This window comes from Panthera uncia, chromosome X (assembly GCF_023721935.1).
Source record: "Panthera uncia isolate 11264 chromosome X, Puncia_PCG_1.0, whole genome shotgun sequence".
NCBI classification, from domain to species: domain Eukaryota; kingdom Metazoa; phylum Chordata; class Mammalia; order Carnivora; family Felidae; genus Panthera; species Panthera uncia.
Genome location: NC_064817.1, coordinates 16,978,643 through 16,992,032, shown reverse-complemented (window position 1 = coordinate 16,992,032; position 13,390 = coordinate 16,978,643). Strand labels below are relative to the sequence as shown.

Here is a 13,390-nt window from a genome sequence, read left to right as displayed (position 1 = left end):
TTATAATTATCATCATTTAGTGGCCATTTATTGAGTACTGATCATGAAAGAAATTTAACAGCTCCTCAGTGACCAAGCTAGGACTTAAACACTGCTGCATGTCTGTGCCCCTGATAGGCAGCTTGGTGCCATGCTGCTTCTCTCTAATTTTTATTTTTATTGAACACCCCTCATCTTCTGGCCTCTGGGTGATAATGCTAAAGATAGAAACTTTTCCTACTTTTTGAACTTCACTGTGTCCCCTCAGAACATGTGAGAAAGTGCTGCCAGCATCTTCTGGAAGATTAGGAGGGCAGTAAGATTCCGTAGCCACCTTCCGGCTGACATTTGAGCCCTGCTTTCAGCACGGTCAAGCCTTTCGGAGGAAGCCAGTATATGGTTTGTATCAAACTCTATATTTAGGAAGAACAACTGTGAGCTATGACAGGAATTCTCTTTAACACTTAGCCTGAAACCGAGTTTCCCTCTAGCCCCGAGCGGGGAGCAGCTCTCAGTACTGAGTGAGGCACCGAACACTTGAGCTATTTCAGCCACATGCAAAGCATCGGAATTGAGATCACAGCTCAGAGGACACCAGGCGTCCCTTCCACCTTCTGAGGAGCCTTGTATTCTTGCATCTGGCTGCTTGGGACTTTCCTTAGGCAGTAAACAAATACATAAAGCAGGTAAGCAAGAGGACCCAGCTCAGGGAGCTGGGGATTTCTGAAGAAGATTTCCTTGATACCTAACTTGAAGTGACTACTTAGAACTTTGTAGGCTTGTGACTAGTGGATGTAGCTTCTGTGTAAATTCACCGTTCAGTGGTATTGTTGCTGATCCTGTTTTATAAGGTGTGTGTGTGTGTGTGTGTGTGTGTGTGTGTGTGGGAGGGAGCTATTTGAAAGAATATTGAACTAAAACTAGTTTTCACTGGTGGTGCCATTACAAAAATTTCCACGGTTCAGATAGGATGACTGTGATCCTGAACATCATGTCATTTTCATTCTTATGGCCAGGGTTACAGTCAGTCAGCTGCAGAGTGATTCAGGCTGTAAGCCTAGAAATAATCAAGAGAATTTGCAGCAGAGGAAACCTGTAATGCTAGCTCTCTGATTTACCTAAATGCAAATGATTGCCGGAGTTGTCACACAGTACAAGTTTAAAATGCTTTGCCCCTCTCCCTAAGCACCGGGCTTGGCCCCAATGATAAAGTTCTATCAACGTACGGATCTATTAACATTCCAAAGGCATCTTTTTGAAAGCGCCACTTTGGTCAGGTGTTCCCGATGCCCAGCAGGGTGGAGGGCAGCACTTGTCTGTCTCTGTGGGCACCAGGTTCTGAGACATGGCAACGATGAGAGTGTCTCTTGCCTCTCGGCATATTTCAGGCAAAGTGAATAAGGAGTTAGTCAGTTCATACAGCTGAACATCTTTCTACACTCTTCTCAGGGATTATTTTTAGCTGCGGGACAGAAGATAATTCCCTGTGAGAGTGAGCTTCAGCCATTTAGTAGACCTTGAAAAAGAACAAACAAAGCCCCTTCTATCCAGATATTGATTTATTTTACTCTGAATCCCTTTTTATTAAATCAGTGATATTAATGTTGACAAATTTTTAGTAAGTGTAAGAGTCTTATTTAGAAGTCAGATATTAGGTGCTGCCCAATCAAAACATCAGCAGAGGTATATTGTATATGACTCAGCATACAGACCGTTAAAGTTCCCCCACTGACTTGCAGATCTTCCAGGAAAACCCAACTGTGCTAAGCTGGCAAGCATTTCCATTATAGTATAGGCTTTGTAAAAGTCAATATGTCTTGTCAAACTTTCCGTGTTCCCAAATTTTAGCCAGAACCAGGAGACACAGTAATAGAGTGCTTTAAAGAGTACCTCTTTGGATGAAAAGCTGGGGCCAGCTGTGAGTAGAGTTGTGTGTCTAAGGCATAGCTTTCTTTTTTGTTGGTGAGACGAGGCGTGCAGATAAAGAAGGAAGGTGCATTCTACACTGCATCCCTAACGGAGGTGAATGCAGGGCCAGGGAAACAGCCAGGGAACACTGTCTATTTTTATTCATCAGCGTGCTTTGCCCTGATTTCTCTGCAAATAATGAGGACAGCGGGAACGGCTTGCAGGACTGATTTACACAAATGTTATATAGCCTGTTTCCAAGGAATGAGAGCTGGGATCTGACCAATTTTCTAAAGATGTTTCTATTGCAGATTGACATATATGTTAAGAAGGAATTCATGTGTAAATGAGATTATACAGAGGCTATATAGGAGACAAAGCCCAAGGTAGATCTATCTTTTAGCCTCAGAGGTCCACAAGAAACAAAGCAATCTGATAGTTTAGTGAAAAAAAAAAACAAAATCAGCCTAATTAAAAAAAAATCAATGTCATATAAATAATACAATCATTCATTGCCTAATTTTTTTTACATTTCAACATGCTATTGTAATAACAAAAGAAATTTCCTACTTCTCATGTTTCAAATCAATGTACAGTAACTTTTTAAAAGTTTCAAGTGATATTGGTTAGACTGTAGCTGTACACACAGAGAAAACTATATACGGAGATGTTTAAAGTCCTGTGAGAACTATTGCTTTGCATGACTTCTAATAGCTTTTGAGGAATAGAGACATTAAATATTAAACTACTAAGCTTTTCCTTTTGAAATTGAACTATGTATCCTAGATCCAAAAATTAAAAAGCCTTCATTGAATCTTTGACACTGTAGGAAAGACAGAAATCTATATGAAACATGTCATAGAGAAAAATGCATTCCTAATTGTTCAATTTCTTGTTACTTTTTAATTTTTTAACCAAAATGAAAATGATTCTAACTAGACTCTTCCGGATAGAGGCCATATATCTATGTATTACCAAAACATTCAGGTGAAACTTTAAAAAATCTCATTGTTTTCATGTATGTGACTCCAAAGACTTATATTTGGATTCGAGATTTTAAAAATTATGTAACTGTTTGACTTCGTATAATAGAACCTAAGACTTTGAAAATCTAAAAGAACATGTTTTTCAGAGTTCTCAGCTCTTTTTTCTTTACAAGTGGTGGAGGCGTCACTACATCAATTCCTTTTTTTAAAATTTTTTAAAAATGTTTTTATTATTTATTTTTGAGACAGAGAGAGAGCATGAGCGGGGGAGGGGCAGAGAGAGAGAGAGAGGGACACAGAATCTGAGGCAGGCTCCAGGCTCTGAGCTGTCAGCACAGAGCCCGATGTGGGGCTCAAACTCATGGAGTGTGAGATCATGACCTGAGCCGAAGTTGGATGCTCAACCGACTGAACCACCCAGGCGCCCCACATCAATTTTTTTTTAATTTTTTTTAACGTTTATTTATTTTTGAGACAGAGAGAGACAGAGCATGAACAGGGGAGGGGCAGAGAGAGAGGGAGACACAGAATCGGAAGCAGGCTCCAGGCTCTGAGCCATCAGCCCAGAGCCTGACGCGGGGCTCGAACTCATGGACCGCGAGATCGTGACCTGAGCTGAAGTCGCACGCCCAACCGACTGAGCCAGCCAGGCGCCCCACAATTCTTTTTTAAAAATGTTTACTTATGTTGAGAGGGAGAGAGAGAGCATGAGTGGAGGAGGGGCAGACAGAGAGGAGAGAGAATCCCAAGCAGGCTCCACACTGTCAGTGCAGAGCCCGACGTAGGGCTCAATCTCACCAACTGTGAGATCAGGACCTGAACTGAGATCAAGAGTCGAACACTCAACCGACTCAGCCACCGAGGCACCCCCACCAATTCTTTCTCCATACTTGAAGCTGTAGATCAGGAAAGTACAGAAAAGTCACTAGCTGTGGACAGTGGCAATAAAACAATAAATATTTGCATCAAGCTTAAGTGTTCACGTGGTAGTTTGGGGAAAATTATGTCATTTTGATTCTCACCACAGCCTGTGAATCAGGTAAAATTTGAGGAAGAGGATAGGGGCCTATAAATGTTGAGTGGCACAGGCCAGGTTGCACAGAACTTGTAGCAAATGCCCACGCTGCTGTCTGTGTTCATTTATTCACAGGTTAGCACATGCATTTACACCAGTCAGTAGAGGAATGTCACTCAACCCATTTTATACTTTGGGTTTAAGTAGCAGTATGTTTTTCATTCACTCAATTTTCACCTTTTTCCACTGGGCCTGTCAACATTTAATAGACCTAGCTATGACACTACTTAGACTTGTGATAACATGCCAGAGCTGGGCTGTTCTCTGTCCCCCTAGCGCCAGGAAAACCTTGGCCACTAGTCACTGTGCTCTAAGCCAGGTCTCCTGATCTGAAAGAAAGCACAAGTCCTTTGGGAAGGAAGCACTGCTACATCTTGGGGAAATGACATAGTCATGTAAGTCCTATTTGCCTTCTGAGGCTATTTCGAAAGAGAAGAGACGACACGGCCACCTGGGTGGCTCAGTCTGACTCTTAATTTCGGCATTGGTCATGATCTCGAGGTTCATGGGACTGAGCCTTCCATCGGGCTCTGCCCTGTCAGTGCGGAGTCTGCTTGGGATCCTCTCTCTCCCCCTCTCTCTTCCCCTACTCTGCTCGTGCTCTCTCCGCCCCCCCAATATAAGTAAATTAACATGAAAAAACATTAAAAAAAAAAAAAGAAGACAGGTGAGGCTTATGGCTGCCTGTGTTTACAGAGCCTGGGGTCTACACACTGTGTGGGGAGAGGTGGCCCCATCCTCACAGCGTCTCCCAGGGCTGTGCACAGTGAACACAGACAATGTGCACAGTGAGCCGAGGGCATCACAGGAGTGAGAACATAGTTGAGGCCATTTCTATTTGGTGTTCGTGGAGAGGAGGAGCTCCCAGTGGACTGACACACAGCCCCGGCAACAGCTCATTCAGATCACAAGTTCAGTTTCAGGCGGAGAGCTTCTGAGGCCCCAAACAAAGGTGTTTTTTTCCCACAACCTCTTTGCTTTGCTGCTCTTGGCAGTGGGGGCAGGAGGGCAGGGAAGGAGATGATAGCGCCTTTCAAGTTTCTCATTGCCTATCATTCGATCAGGGGCAAGGCGTCTCAGCATTTCTCCTCCTGAATGATTTATCCGGGCGCTCTAGTGTTCCCTCTCCCCGAGGCATTAGGAAGGAGAGTCTCTTAGTAACTTCGGAAACTGAGACGGAAAGAATATATGGCCAGTGAAAGGGGTGACTGCCCAGTTGAATCATGAGTTAAGTTCTAATTTATCAAGACTGAGAATCTCAATGCCGCCACCTTTAACAGTTTCTCACTTGTTTTTTTAGGGATAAGACCCCGTGAATATGTCGAAACAGCCAGTTTCCAATGTCAGAGCCATCCAGGTAAGTAGGCATATTTCTGTTTTAACATCAGCTCTGTGACGCCTAGCCTGTTTGCTTAATAACTCAGACCTTTTGTGATTGTTCACCCCTAACTTGGTAATTAACTTCAAGAAAAGCGCGACTCATAGGGCACAAATGAGACAGGATATAAGGCTGGTAAGGTACGACTGAGGAGGGAGAAGCTATTTTTGCTCAATTGTGCTCAATTGTAAGACAATCAAAGTTATAACTAAGAATCAAATGATTGCCTACAAAAAAATGCAGTGTTTATTTTTTGGACGTTTTTCAATCTATATGTTTTTGACATGCTCATGATAGCCATTAACAAAAATCAATTTCCATTTTTATATCCAATTAAATTTGCTGACCCATGTGTTTAGAATATATCCTTTCCTGTCAAGTGTTATTCCCAAGGTTTGGGTATTTATCTTGTAAAGTCTGTATGCTATTATGTCTCCTCCTGTCTTCCCAGCAAACAAATTCTTTGGTTGTTTCCACTGACTTAAGAGTCACCCCAAAAAGGGGAGGGGGAAATAGGCATTTTGGAACACAAATACAATTACGAAGGTAACTTTCAATATTGTTTTTACTCAATACTTAATTTTTTATTTTTTTGAGGTTTCTGGGTTTAACTCTCAAATGGCTCCCACACTGTGATGCTGGGCACACTGCTTTAGTATAAATTTCCATCTTTCTCTTCCATCAACATGGAGTCATCTGTGCTTTCTCTAAAGGAGCTTTTAAACTTTTTTTTTTCCTGGACTTTTCTGAATCCCACAGGACATGAGGCATAGTTCCTGAATATTTGGGGTCTGATGCACTGTCACAGCATAAACATAAGCAATTGACCATATTGTGGAAGGGTGTGCATGTGGCCAGATTGTGGGGTTAGAAATCCTAGCACACACTGGTGGTACACGAGGTGGGTGGGGGGACAAATCTTCACCTGTCATGACTAATGCACAGTCTTAAGTGGATGGGCTTCTTAAGTGGAAAGATGTATTACAACCTCTGGAAACCAGTCATAGAACAGACTACCAAGAAAGAGCCTATTGGCAAGGATCCGACTCCGCATTGCCACGTTTAGCCCTGTTGTGTCCACCTAGTGAGTGTCTGACATACCTTGAATTTATTTTGCCTCCCAGATCTGTGGGCATCCTGGAGCCTTTGAATCTTCTTTACAGGAGTTTGAATCCTTAATCCATACCAGTGTGGAATCATGGGAAAACTACTTCATTTCTCTGCCTTTGTTTCCACATCTGTAAAATGGGGATAATTGTTATTATCATGTCCTCATGTCCTAGAGCTACACATACAAGTTGCTTAAAACAGCATAGTAAGCCCTCATTAAGTGACAATTATCATAATAATTATCATTCAGGAATGCTCTATGTTAACGTGATGAGAAATAATACCATTTAACCACTGCATTTAAAGCTCCCAAAGTGCTAAACAGCACATTTAAAGCTCCCAAAGTGCTAAAAAAAATTTCCTTTTTATTTTGCAGGACAGAAAAACATAGTCTTCTCTCAGGCTGTCTTTGCTTCTCTTCCTTTTAAAGCTAAAAGTGTGTTGATTTTTCTTCCTTAGTGCTTTCTAGCTTCCCTCACATCTACACTGAAAATTCACCAGTATTTTATCTACTAATTTTGACCTTGATATATTTTTAGGTCTGTAATATTTAAAAAGCTGCTATTGACTATTCTCAGTAGCTGTTATTTTACTGCATTTAAAAAATTCCATCCACTCTACCAACAAAAACAATAGAGTGATTTCTTATGGATGTGATATTGCCTCTTTCAATATACTTTATGCCACTCAAAAAGACTAATTTAAGGCACCTTCAAATGAAATATTATTTCTTGTGGCTAAATAGGATCTGCACTATCTGATACTTTTCTATAATTTCTGCATTAACCTAAAGTAGGGTCTATTAAATAAAATACGAAAATGGTTACACTATGTAAAACAGTTTATAGTAACATTATTTAGGGTACAGTCCTGTCTGGAACAAATAGAAACCCCAAATGATGAGGGAATGCTTTTATTGTTTAAATACCACTTAAAGATCTTAAATGTTCTAATCAACACATTCTAGTTGCTTCTTCTTTTTTATTTTAAATTTAAAAAAATTTTAACACTTATTTATTATTTTTGAGAGACAGAAAGAGAGTGCGAGCAGGGGAGGGGCAGAGAGAGAGAGAGAGGGAGACACAGAATGTGAAGAAGGCTCCTGGCTCTGAGCTGTCAGTGCAGAGCCTGATGTAGGGCTTGAACTCACAAACCTCAAGATCATGACCAAGCTGAAGTTGGATACTTAACCAACTGAGGCACCCAGGCACCCCTTGAAGTTGTTTTTTTTTTTTTTTTTGATTTTAGAGGGAGAGACCGTGCGAGTGGGGGAGAGAGGCAGAGAGAGAGAGAGAGAGAGAGAGAGAGAGAGAGAGAGAATCTTAAGCAGGCTCCATGCTCAGTGTGGAGCCCAATGTGGGGCTTGATCCTACAACCCTGGGATCATGACCTGAATTGAAATCAAGAGTAAGACACTCAACCGACTGAGCCACCCAGGTGCTCTGCTTCTCCTTTTTATCAGGATCTTATTTCCAATTCAACTGTCATTTCCTGGGTATACAATTTGTGACAGGCACTGTGCAAAGTGCAGGCCATGCAGAGATGAACTGATATCCGATTCCTCTCTTTGAGGAGCTCATAATCTCCAGGCCTTACTAGCTGTGTGACTTTGGGCAAGTTGTTCATCCTCTTTGTGCCTTGGTTTCCTTATCTATCAAGTGGGGAATTAATAACAGTACTGGTCTCATAGTTTGCTCAGAGAGTTAAGTGAATTAATACATGTAAATACTCAGGCCAGTATCTGGCTTATTATAATTGCTTAATCAATATTAGCCATTATCATCAATCATCATCATCATCATTATCATCATCATATCACCACCATCATCTAGTTCAACAGTTCCCAAAGTCTGTCTCTTAGAATACTAGTTTTATGGGATGCTTTTTGTTAATTAAAGGATTCCATGATAAAATGTTTGGGAAATACTACATTAAGCAAAGTTGAATAGGATCTTTGCTGCAGAATTTTTCAGAGTCCATAACTTGGTAATGGCTTCATGTATTTCCAAGAAAATGATGATGTATGCAAAGTTTTCTACATATTGGACCTTTAATTTTTTATTATATTTTTAAAATGTTTATTTATTTAGAGAAAAAGCATGGGGGGGGGGAGAGGCAGAGAGAGAGGGAGAGAGAGAATCCCAAGCAGGCTCCATGCTGTCAGTGCAAAGCCTAATGTGGGGCTCAATCTCATGAACCATGAAATCATGACCTGAGCCAAAATCAAGAGTCCGATGCTCAACCAACTGAGCCACCCAGGAATCCCTAAATATACTGGACCTTTTAAATGAGTATTTTGCAGGATAGTATTTTGCAGCACAAACTTCTAAAAAATAATGTCTTAGATCTCTATTTTGTCTGGATTGAGCAATTTAAGCCACTGTCAGCTATACTTACAACAGGTGGGCATTTAGATAGTTGAACTATTGCATCTGTGTGCATCAGACATGTTATGGATTGTTATAATGAATAAAATAATGAATAGCAAGGCCCTGGTTTATAGCACACAATTCCTTAAAAGATATCTCTCCTTTTAATTTTTTTTAATGTTTATTTTTGAGAGGGGGGGAGGGTCAGAGAGCGAGGGAGACAGAGAATCTGAAGCAGGCTCTGCATTGTCAGTGCAAAGCCCAATGTGGGGCTTGAACCCATGAACCATGAAATCAGGACCTGAGCTGAAGTTGGATGTTCAACCGATGGAGCTACCCAGGTGCCCCAAGAGAAGTCTCTTTTAACTCTCCAAGTAGTGCATGGAATAGCCTTGGTTTCTTTTCAGCTGGTTCCATCTCCCCCATGCCCCAGATTAATAAGGGAGGCCAGAACTAGGCCTAACCTCTGAGGACATGGACAGTTGTCTTTTCATATCCACATTGAAAAGGTGGCTTTGAATTATAAGGGGATTCTATATAAGTCTGCATTTCTTTTCAGTTGTATTAATGCAATCACATTTATGCCAGGGACATAAAAATATCCTGCAGGAGTCAGTTGATCCTTCCTTTGCCTGGACAGGGCCTCTGTCTCCTAAGCAGCTATAAGGCTGTATCCCAGATGTTGGCAAATGTTTTCTATAAAGGGCAAACTAGTAAATACTTCAGGATTTGCACATCATTGGGTCTCTGACTACCCAACTCTGCCATTATAGCACAAAAGCAGATATAGGCATTACATAAATGAATTGAGTGTGGCTGTGTGCCAATGCAACTTTATTTATAAAAACAGGTGGCAGGTTGGATTTGGTCCATGGGCCATAGTTTGCTGACCTTGGTTATTTACTCTCCAGGCTGCTTGTTAAACCCCATTGTTGATGGGGATGGAGTTGCAACCAAGGTAACATCAGCACACTCAGCATAGTGGGTCTGGTCCCTTCAGATGAAAGAATTTGAGATGACAGGTGGGGAAAGCTAGAGCTGGTGGGAAATCCAGTCCTATTGGTGATCTGCTCAGCAAGTCTCTCTAATGAGACCAAGTGACACTGGCCACTGGCAGCACCTGCCTGTCCTTCCCCTTCCTCTTGAACACACTCCCTTTGGAAATCACCATGGGCCTCAGCTCACCCAGAGCCAATGTTCTCTGGGTCGTCACTGGCTTTTATCTCCACCATTGATCAAAGTGAGCTGAGTTTTATGTGTCCTTTCTCATGAGATCAGAGAGCTTCATGGTTGAATGGAAAAGAGTCCTGTGCCCTACTTGTAGCTCTGCTCTGTGACTTCACCACCCCCCCCGGTCCTCATGATATGCAAAAGGAGGGTGTTGCATTATATGGACTCCCAGCCTCTGTGCAGCTTCTAATAGTCTATGAACTTCCTGAGAATAACTTCTAAGGTTTCTTATTAGGATGATAATAATAGTCACAGTTTATTAAGGGTTTACTATATACTTGGCATAGTACAGTGAGATCCCCATGGATTATCATGGAAGGTTTAGAGAAGTGAAAGAACTCACACAGGATCACGCAGCTTGTAAGTAGGAGAGTCAGGACCTGAACTCAAGTCATGTGATCCCAAAGCCCATGTGTGGAAGCTCTCTGCAACATGCTCTTGTCTCATTACTTACCACCCCAACCCTGGCACAGAGAGTGAGAATGGAGGGGTGGGTGGGACCATCTAAAGGGTAATCATAAGTACCAAGGCTACCTCAGGGGACAATTGCCATTTTATGGATGCCAGGTCCTGCCTTTTAAAGAGCTCAAGTGACATTCAGAAATAGTGTCAGCATTTTAGGGAAGAAGCTAATAGCATACCCTGATTAAAGTCATCTTAAACATTAGTTGGCTAAGAGTGAAAAGTACAAAGTGACTCGGTGACACACATGGTCTCAAAGTAAAAACAGTCATGGCCACTGCATTACCACCTCTCTGCTTAATTGACTTAACTAAGCTGCTTGTGAAACAAAACCTAACTCTTTTATTATATATTTTAAAGGAATGATTATATGAATGCTGCATCATTAGTGAGTGTGTGGCTTCTTATGGGAACTTGTCTGTTGCTACCCAACCCATGTGTAGAACAGAATATCATGATGCCCCAAGCTTTAATATTTTTTTACCTTCACCACTGGTTATCATTGATCTTTCACTCCTCATTTCCCAGGGAATAAAGGCTTCATGGAAGAAAAAAACAACCCAACAAAAGTCTTTACAGACAGGTGTCAGGGACTCTGTTTCCTGACTAGGATTTCTAGTTTAAAAAGTATTACGGTATTTCTAAATACTAAATACTAAAAAGTATTTCTAGTATTAAAAAGTATGTGTCCTTGGCACAAGGGAGTAAACTATAACCACCCATATTTTGTCCATTAATCAAATACAGTGGTTAAAGATACAAATAATATAATGATACATATCTTCCTTTAATATTTTATTTAAATTTAAAAGTAAAAATGAACCTTCATTTGCCACTTGTTCTAATGTATAATCAAGGCCTTTTCTTTGATCATGGATCTACTATTTCTTTCTTTTTTTTTTTTTTTTTTGCTTTTATTTTTTAGATTTTATTATTTTTTTAATTTTATTTTTTAAAATTTATATCCAAATTAGCTAGCATATAGTGCAACATTGATTTCAGGAGTAGATTCCTTAATGCCCCTTACCCATTTAGCCCATCACCCCTCCCATACCCCCTCCAGTAACCCTTTGTTTGTTCTCCATATTCATGAGTCTCTTCTGTTTTGTCCCCCCTCCCTGTTTTTATATTATTTTTGTTTTCCTTCCCTTATGTTCATCTGTTTTGTCTCTTAAAGTCCTCATATGAGTGAAGTCATATGATTTTTGTCTTTCTCGGACTGACTCATTTCATTTAGCATAATACCCTCCAGTTCCATCCACATAGTTGCAAATGGCAAGATTTCATTCTTTTTGATTCTATGAACATGCTAGAAATCTCAAAATGTCATATCCTGCTCCATTCAGAGAGGCCCAGGACACTAAGAATAGGAAAGTGCAGAAAGAAATACTGCAAAATGCAGCCCTGTGGGGTTTCCTCTGCCTGTGCCCTGGGAGGATGACGTGGTGGGGTGGCTATAGATTCTGGCAGGAGTGGCTAGAGACCTTTGAAAACTAAAGATAGAATCAGTAGTGGTCATCTGAAACAAATATGCAGTGAGAGGAAACTCCAAAAGCTTCAGCACTAAAAGGAGAAACAGAGTGGGGACCAACAGAGAGGGGTAGATAGCAGAACAATGGCTATGGAAAGCAAAGTGGATAGGGATTGTCAATACCCAGTGTCAGGCAGCTATCAAAATCCAACCCTCTGAGGAAAGAAGATGTCACTCCATTGTAAGTCACATATGAGTGGCTGTGGAGGGAATACTGTTTCCAGAATCCTCAGGCTCAAAACCTGGAGCCAAGCAGGAAAACAGTACAAATAATTAAGGGAGTAGTGGAATTAACTTACAGGGAATTCTTTCTACTTTTCTTCACCTGGTGAGATCAAGTGTAGTATTCATTTCACATCAGATAGGTCTATTATCAGGGAACTGTATCCTGTTCTGGCAAGAGATGATCTAGTAGATTTTTTTCCATTCCAAACTTCAAGGATGTAACAAATTATGTATAGTTTGGGAAAGCGATGCGCTAGGCTTGCTGTATCGGGGGGCATATTTAAAAATGTGTAGGATGAACAAACGTTAATGAGGGAAAAGAAATGCAAGAGAATGTGTTACAAAAGGAAAAACAAAAGCCTGCTTCCTTTGCATTTATACAGAATCTGTATAGAGAAGGAAGTCCAACCCTTATAGAATAAACAAAGTCTAGTAACATCAATGATATGGAGTCAACTCAACATACAGAAAGTCTAACATCAATGACTTGGACAAACTCCATTTGCTTTCACAAAAATGTACCTCATATTAGAAATCCATTTTGAATAGCAAATACCATACCCAACTTGCAGATGGAAAAATTAATCCTTGAGAAAGTATTTTATTTGTGTTGAAACAGAATGAGTCGGTGAAAAACAAGAATCTCACACAATTCTCTGGCTGATGAAATGAAAAAGAGAGCTAAGGTCTACGTATTTCTATCAAATTCAAGTTACAAGGAATTTTTCTTATGGCTATAATTCAGTGTATAATTTGTCACTCAAATATCACCACCCTACAATTACATTAATGAAACATCTCTAATCATTTACAAAGCACTCTTCTGACACTCCCTTCAGGTGTATGTTCATGACTGGATAATTGACGCATTCTTGGGCTGCTTTGGATGCTGTCTATATCTGCTGTCAAAAAACCCATTTAGGTTCCTGGTTTTTTGAGTGATGCCTTAAAGATTAAAAAGCATCAAGTCAGCAAGTTAATGGCTCATTTTTCAATGTGGCCTTTCTTTGACACCTATTTTTGAATTATCCATTTTGCACGCCCGTTTTCCATGGCCATTTTCAAAGTGGAAGCCTGCAATTTTTGTACCAGTTTAGAGAATTTTAGAGTGGTTAGAGCTCATTCTGGCCAAGTAAA

The 13,390-nt window shown here is 40.6% G+C and overlaps 1 protein-coding gene across 2 annotated transcripts in view; it reads left to right on the top strand.

Annotated features, from left to right (window-relative positions):
• The first annotated feature begins 398 nt into the window (after window positions 1-398).
• Window positions 399-13,390, top strand: part of SMPX (small muscle protein X-linked) — a 54,368-nt gene continuing 41,376 nt past the window's right edge. The window contains exons 1-2 of one of the 2 annotated variants that reach the window (XM_049643580.1): window positions 399-665; window positions 5,249-5,305. In XM_049643580.1, the coding sequence (XP_049499537.1) occupies window positions 5,267-5,305 (39 nt within the window). In that variant the 5' untranslated portion in view covers window positions 399-665; window positions 5,249-5,266. Of the gene's footprint in view, window positions 666-4,859; window positions 4,901-5,248; window positions 5,306-13,390 lie in introns of those variants that run through there. The other variant, XM_049643581.1, reaches the window with a different exon arrangement.